The sequence below is a fragment of the Carassius auratus genome, chromosome 22, assembly GCF_003368295.1.
Source record: "Carassius auratus strain Wakin chromosome 22, ASM336829v1, whole genome shotgun sequence".
Lineage (NCBI taxonomy): Eukaryota > Metazoa > Chordata > Actinopteri > Cypriniformes > Cyprinidae > Carassius > Carassius auratus.
Genome location: NC_039264.1, coordinates 28,734,682 through 28,741,851, shown reverse-complemented (window position 1 = coordinate 28,741,851; position 7,170 = coordinate 28,734,682). Strand labels below are relative to the sequence as shown.

Genomic DNA, 7,170 nt, shown 5'->3' with positions numbered 1-7,170 from the left:
GAGTGTTGAATTGCAGTGATGAAGTGATGTGATGCACTGTTTTGATGTGTGAAGTGTGAACTCAAACTCGCTGGGTGTCCACTACTTACCTGAGTTTCTGTCACGTTCTAAGACGTAAGAAGAGGCTAACACTGTTGTAATCCACAGCTATTTGAGTGTACTATCTGACAGCCCATTGTGAAGAGGGATTTCATACTGGAATACTCACCTGACTGCTTTGCGGTGAAACTCCTCCAGCTGTAAGTTCTCTGTCTGTCATTGCTGAAGAAGAGGATTACATATCTGTGTATTCACCTGTCTGCTTTGCAGCTAACTTCTTCTTCTATCGTAAGCTCTGTGTCTGCCAGTCCTTCAAGAGGATTTCATACCTGAATACTTACCAGACTGCTTGGTAGTGGAGCTCCTCAGCCGTCAGTTCTCTGCCTGTCACCTGCAGAAGAAGAGGAGTACGTACCCGAAACGAGTACCTTAACTGTTCAACCACAGTCGCTCTGGGTGAAGTCCCGACCCGTCCTCCCCCTGGGAAGAAGGGAGTACGTCACCCGAAATACACACCTGAATGGTACTACAGTAGCCTACTCCCAGTTGTGAGCCCTGACTTGTCTCTCTCATTGGAAGACAGCAAAGCCACTCACCAGAACACCCCCCTACATTGCACTCTGTGTGCCTCTGGCGGGTCCTTAGGACGGAACGACCCTGCCCAGAAGACTCACCATTTTAGATATCCCTTTTATACTCAATAAAATACTGTGTTACTTGAAACCTTGTCTGTCGTCCTTGCCTGGCCTCTGTCCGACTCCCCAAGGGTGGTACGGGTCTTAGGGGTGGGTGCAGCCTGATTGGCCTGCCCCGTGACAGATAGACTGAACAAGTGTGAATACCTACATCTGATACATCAACCATTCTTCATCTCTATCTCATATTCACAATAAAACATTAGTTTGAATGTCTGCTGAGGAAAGCTATATCTTTGTCGTAGTATCCTTACATTTGTTAAGGGTGATTTCCAAAGACTGCACTGCTCAGTGCATTTGTTGGCGGCGTCTTACAAGGTGTTGTTGAGAGTCAAAAAAGACCTTGTTTACAACCCTTTTTCAGTCTCTTTTCGATATACAGGTATTTATTGCTGACTCACTCATAAAAACTATTGTCGCGATCTAATGGCAGAATAATTTCACTAAAATCACCAAAACAAGTTCGATGTAAATTCCAGAAGATCTGTCTGAGCTAAGCACACTTTTGTCACCTTCATGATTTCTGAACAGCCACTGATGCCGTGGAGCTCACATATTCCAAACCACTGAATAAAATTTTCATAAAGATGTATTGAAATAGAAATTTTGAAACAACATTATTTAAAAGTATATAGTGGATTTGGGCATCTGCCATGACACTTGATGTGAGAAATACTGCAAGTGGAGTTATATAAATAGTGAAACGGCTGGAGTTCTGTTAGCACTAGCATATCGGATTGCTGGAAAAGTCTTGCAGCCAATCAGATTCAAGGACTAGAAATAATTTTGTACAAACGTTAGTATCACTACTGTCCTACCTGCACATGGCTGACAGAGTTTGCTGATTTCCAGATGTCTGGTCTGGTGGCTGATGGGATTGTTGATCACACAGCTGTAGCTGTTTCTATCCTGATATTCCACCTCCAGAGGTAGAGATAGACTGATGCTGAGATCAGACACACTGATGCTGGACAATAAACTGTTTCTTTTGTACCAGGTGAGAGTCACATGACCCACATTCACCACTGAACACACCAGTGAACAAGATGATGATGATGAAGAAGAGCAGTCTCTGGTAATGTTAGGAACAGACAGACGACCTGAAAACATGAGAGAATAAACTAAAACAGGATACATTTACACAACTTTATTTCCATTTCAGCATTGAATGACTGCTTATATTATGTCACCTCAAACTATAAAATAAAGAATATAACAGGCAGAGCAAATTATGTCTGCTCACCATAGACAGAAACACTGAATGTTTTTGATGCCAGTTTTGCTCCACTTCTTTGTAGTTCATAGACTCCAGTGTGTTGAGTTGTGATGTTTGTGATGGTCAGAGATCCAGTTTGATAGTCCAGCTTCAGTCTATCTCTGAATATCCCATCAGGAACATCATACATTGAGAAGATTTGTTTCTCTCTTCTGATTTCAGCTATGAGAGAACTACCAACTCCAAATGTCCACAGTATGTCATTGTTTTCAGGTATTTCAGTAACATCAGTGTTCAGAGTGACAAAATCTCCCTTTATCAATGACACCTCAAATACACCTGATGAACAAATATTTTACACAGATATTAAGCAAATTGTAAGTATAGGAAACTATAATTAAAAAGCAACACATATTCTATTTCCTTTTTTTTTTTTTTGGACTGACAAGCATACACTTTCTGTCTGATACTGTATAAGTACTTTAGCTCTTGCAGATAAATAACAATATGCTTTTATATACTTCTACCACTAAAGACAGAATATTAGTATGAAGCAGAGATATGAAACACCGCAGCAGCTCTTTCAGATTTCCATAAAATATATGTATAGTGTCAAATAATGGAGTACAATCAAAGTATAATTTATGAAAAAGGATAGATAACAAGGACTGGTTGCTCTTCTGTCCCTGTGTTGACAGGAATTGGGAGTAAGTGCAGAGGAAGAGGCACTTCCTTCAGCCTGAGGCTTATTCATTACACTTTTGTTAGACAATAGTTAGACAATTGTTAAAATTACGAATGACTTGCTTCTTGCGTCAGATTAAGGCTGGATCTCATTGTTAGTTTTACTTGACCTTGCTCTTAGATAGTTTAGATCCTATCTGTCCAATCATTACAACTTTATTTAAAAGGGGAGCCATCTCAGTTATCACCAGTAAAATATGGAGTGCCACAAGGATCTGTCCTAGGTCCTCTGCTATTTTCAATATACATGTTGCCCCTTGGTAACACGGGATCATCTTTTATGCTGTCGATACCCAAATATATCTCAACAAGACCAGATAAATTAGCTAAGATAACATAGTGTGTTACAAATATATTTCTCATATTTATATAAAATATATTCTCATATTAAATTCGGATATGACAGAGATATTACTTATTGGACCAAAAAAAAAAAAAAAAAACAGTACACAGAGACTCTTGGATTACAATTTGCAACTAGAAGGATGTACTGTTACTTCCTCTACAGTCAAAAATCTGGGCGTTATATTAGACAGCAACTTCCCCTTTCCCATGTTACAAAAACAGCATTATTCCATCTTAGAAACAGGCAATTTATGAAACATCAAGCATATGTTTTTCTGATTAAATGTTTTAAATAGATTTTTCTTTAAATGATTTAACTGACAGTCACCACTTAAAAGCAACTACTAAATATCGTAGAAACTTAATTTTCTGTGAAGTTGATTTGCAACTATTTGTATCGTGAAAAGCACTATGGAAATGTACTTGAATTGAATAGACACACATCAGACCAACAAATAAACATTAATATCACTACTTCCATACCTGAACATGTGTGACAGAGTTGAGTGATGTCCAGATGTGTGGTCTGGTTGCTGATGGGATTGTTGATCACACAGCTGTAGCTGTTTTTATCCTGATATTCCACCTCCAGAGGTAGAGAGAGACTGATGCTGAGATCAGACACACTGATGCTGGACAATAAACTGTTTCCTTTGTACCAGGAGAGAGTCACATGACTCAAATTCACCACTGAGCACAACAATGAACAATAGGATGATGCTGAAGATGATGATGATGAAGAACAGTCTCTGGTAATGTTAGGAACAGGCAGATGTGCTGCAAAACATGTGAATACACTGAAATGTGGATAAATCTACACAACTTTATTTTTATTTCAGTGTTGTGTGAGTGTTTATATGATGCCATCTCAAACTGTAAAACAAGAATATGTAACAGGCGGAATGAATGATCTCTACTCACCATAGACAGAAACACTGAATGTTTTTGATGTCAGTTTTGCTCCACTTATCTGTAGTTCATAGAGTCCAGCATGTTGAGTTGTGATGTTCATGATGGTCAGAGATCCAGTTTGATTGTCCAGCTTCAGTCTGTCTCTGAATATCCCATCAGGAACATTATCATATTTGTAAAAGATTTGTTTCTCCCGACTGATTTCAGCTATGAGAGACATTTCAGCTCCAAATTTCCACAGTATGTCATCGTCTTCAAGTATTTCAGTAAGATCAGTGTTTAGTGTGACAGAATCTCCCTCCAACACTGACACTGTCTCACCAAACACACCTGGAGAATAAAAACAGATTTTTTCACAGACAATTACAAAGGCAGGGTACTGTAATTTAAAAGCAACACATATTCCATTTCCTTATTTTCTATTTATTTGTTTGACTGGCAAGCAGAACATTTTTGTCTGATATACAGTATATATCTTTAAAAACTGATACTGTAAACTGCTAACCGCTACCATTAAAGAGATATTATTAGAACCAAGCAGGAAGAGAAAACATTGCAGCAGCACAGATTACCTATGAATATATTTAGCAGCATATTTTAAGAAAAAGGACAGATAACCAGACCCCATAGGACACGTAATAAAATCACTTTAATTGAGTAATTAAAGTAACACATTACTTTGAAATGTACAGTGAAGTTTTACTTTTTCAAATAAAGAAAGCAAGCAACTTTATTTTCACGTTTATTAATTGGTGGATCTTCTGCCCACGTGTTGAGATAACTTATAGAATGAAAGTGCCTTTACAATTGCCCAAAATATAACTTTTGTGTTTTTGTTTTATTATTATGAAAAAGAAATAATCAAGCCCAGCCCACATGAAAAAGTAACACAAAAGTAACATTAACCATTACTTTCCATACAAACTAACACAATTAGTTACTTTTTTTATAGAGAAACACTATATACTATATACTTTCCCTGCAGCTGTAACAACCCATTTGGGCTTAATCCTTATGGTGCAATGCATCCTTAATATTTAATTTGCTTTAAAGTTATCTGTTGTAGAGTAGAATCAATGTGCAACATTTACTAAACAAATGCATTATTACAGACTAATTTTTTTTGAATTAATTTTTGGTACCTAAAGTAGACCGCCTCAGTGACAGTTTTTGTACCTTTTACTCTGACATTTAAAAAAAAAATAAATAATAATAATCAACCATATAATTAAACAAAAAGTATAGCTTACCAATCAGATTCCACAAGCACAAAAATAACAAAACAGACATTTTATTCAATAGCTTATCTAAAATCATTTCTAAAAATGCTATTGTTGAAAACACTGCAAATCTGTCAATGTGAATCCTCCCCACTCAAGGCACATGATGAGCTCCCCCTGCTGCCTTCACTAACAACTCTTCCAGCAGCAACAGACTGTATAAAACACATGAAAACAATCTTAAACTTTAGCTTGCAGTTTGTGGTTGGATGTATTGTTAAAACCCAGTAAAATAAACATACAAATACAACATTTAAAGACTCAACATTTTTGTAAAATAGCATGCAAATTTTGCGCAGCACCCTTGTATTTGTATTCTTTTTTTTCTTCTTTTTTTTTACCAGTTGATCTTTTATTTTGTTAGAAAACTATAGTTTCATTGAAAGCATGTTTTACTAATGTGTCTTATTACAAGAGATTTGTACATTTGTGCAGTGAAAATGTGTTGAACATTTTGGGAATGGAACCTGCAACAGAAACTGTGCCGGTGCATGTGACCACCTGTCTAGATTTTTGTCGACTGCCAGAGGTGGCACTAAATTTGACAAGAGACAGTCGCCTTGACATTTTTTACACAGGAAAAACCCTGCTTTGAATGAAATGCACGTAACATTTTAAGAAGAAATGTTTCTTCTAATTCTGATAAAATGTTTGAACCATTAGCCTTGTGCATATAGCGTGGTTGTGCTGCGGGTGATCCTTGAAAGATGCCATCCCCTCCTCTCTCTCCCACCTGTGCGCTCTCTGTACTGTCATGTATAAATAAAAACACAAACACCAAAAATAAATACAACTATGATATTGTGAAACATCTTTAACTGTCATCTAACCTCGTCATCAAATTCATCTGCCTCATACAAACATGCACGTGTCTTATGGATATAAGCATTTGTCCAGACCAAAACTGCATGGCAAAGGTGCTGGTCCCACTGTCATCTACCGTCATAACCTCCAAATGTCACAACTCGATTTCCACAACATCGATACATTTGAATATATGGTACTGAAGGTTGACTGAAGGTTGACTCTCTTATTATCAACCTACTCTATCCTCCTAAACATTTCAACTTTTTTCTCAACTCAGTGAACTGTAACCCTCGCCTGTTCCTTGCCATCTCCTGTTCTCCTGCTTGGTGACTGTAATATACATGTTTATGTTGTTTGCCCTAACACCACTCAATTACTATCCGTTTCTGATTGTTTTAATGTGTGTGATCATCATGTTCAGTTTCCTACTAATTCACATGGTCATATGTGATTGATTTGATTGATTTGATCTGTAACTCAGGGGATGGTATTTTTCTGGTATCTCTTTCTCGGACACTGGTATCTCTGATCAAAAACACATAGACTTTAGTTTTGGTTTCCCTATACAAGAAATCTGCTTAGATTATATATTATCGTAATTTTGAACACCTCACTCTTAATCTAATTTCATCCCATTATTGGCGGGCTCTATCCTGAGCTTGGAGCCCTCCCTCCGGACAGCACGCCAACTATGTTACTAATTTATCTACCATATTATATGTTAGTGCAAACTCAGAAGTGTAAATTAAAGACACAGGACACAGAGCTGTGGTTTCACTGCCAGAATCTGTATTGTCTGAACAGTGCACCCCCTCCACCTATAGGTTAACATATTACTTGTAAAGTTATGATCTAGGTCAGGGATGGGAAGTTTCTGTCCCGGAGGGCCACTGTCCTGCAAAGTTCAGCTCCAACCCTTAGCAAACTCACCTACCTGTAGCGTTATAGTGTTCTTTAGGATCTTAAATAGCTTGTTCAGCTGTGTTTGATTAGGGTTGATTTATGACAGGGGTGTCAAACTCAATTCCTGGAGGTCCGGAGCTCTGCAGAGTTTTGCTCCAACCCTTCTCCAACACACATACAATGTAGTTTTCAAATAAGCCTTAAGGACTTGGTTAGTTCAATCAGGTGT

The 7,170-nt window shown here is 37.6% G+C and overlaps 1 protein-coding gene across 1 annotated transcript; it reads right to left on the bottom strand.

The window, feature by feature from the left end:
- Nucleotides 1-1,963: 1,963 nt before the first annotated feature.
- LOC113040563 (uncharacterized) lies at nt 1,964-6,177 on the bottom strand. Its single transcript, XM_026198868.1, has 4 exons — nt 6,090-6,177; nt 3,961-4,281; nt 3,493-3,816; nt 1,964-2,289 (listed from the first exon to the last, which is right to left on the bottom strand). The coding sequence occupies exons 1-4, from the start codon at nt 6,175-6,177 to the stop codon at nt 1,964-1,966; spliced, it is 1,059 nt and encodes a 352-aa protein (XP_026054653.1).
- Nucleotides 6,178-7,170: the final 993 nt, after the last annotated feature.

Coding starts and splice junctions, on each gene's coding strand:
- LOC113040563 (XM_026198868.1), bottom strand. CDS start 6,177: ATGACGGTAGATGACAGTGGGACCAGCACCTTTGCCATGCAGTTTTGG. Junction 4,282..6,089: donor CATAAGACACGTGCATGTTT/GTATGAGGCAGA, acceptor TTTATTCTCCAG/GTGTGTTTGGTGAGACAGTG. Junction 3,817..3,960: donor ATTCAGTGTTTCTGTCTATG/GTGAGTAGAGAT, acceptor CATGTTTTGCAG/CACATCTGCCTGTTCCTAAC.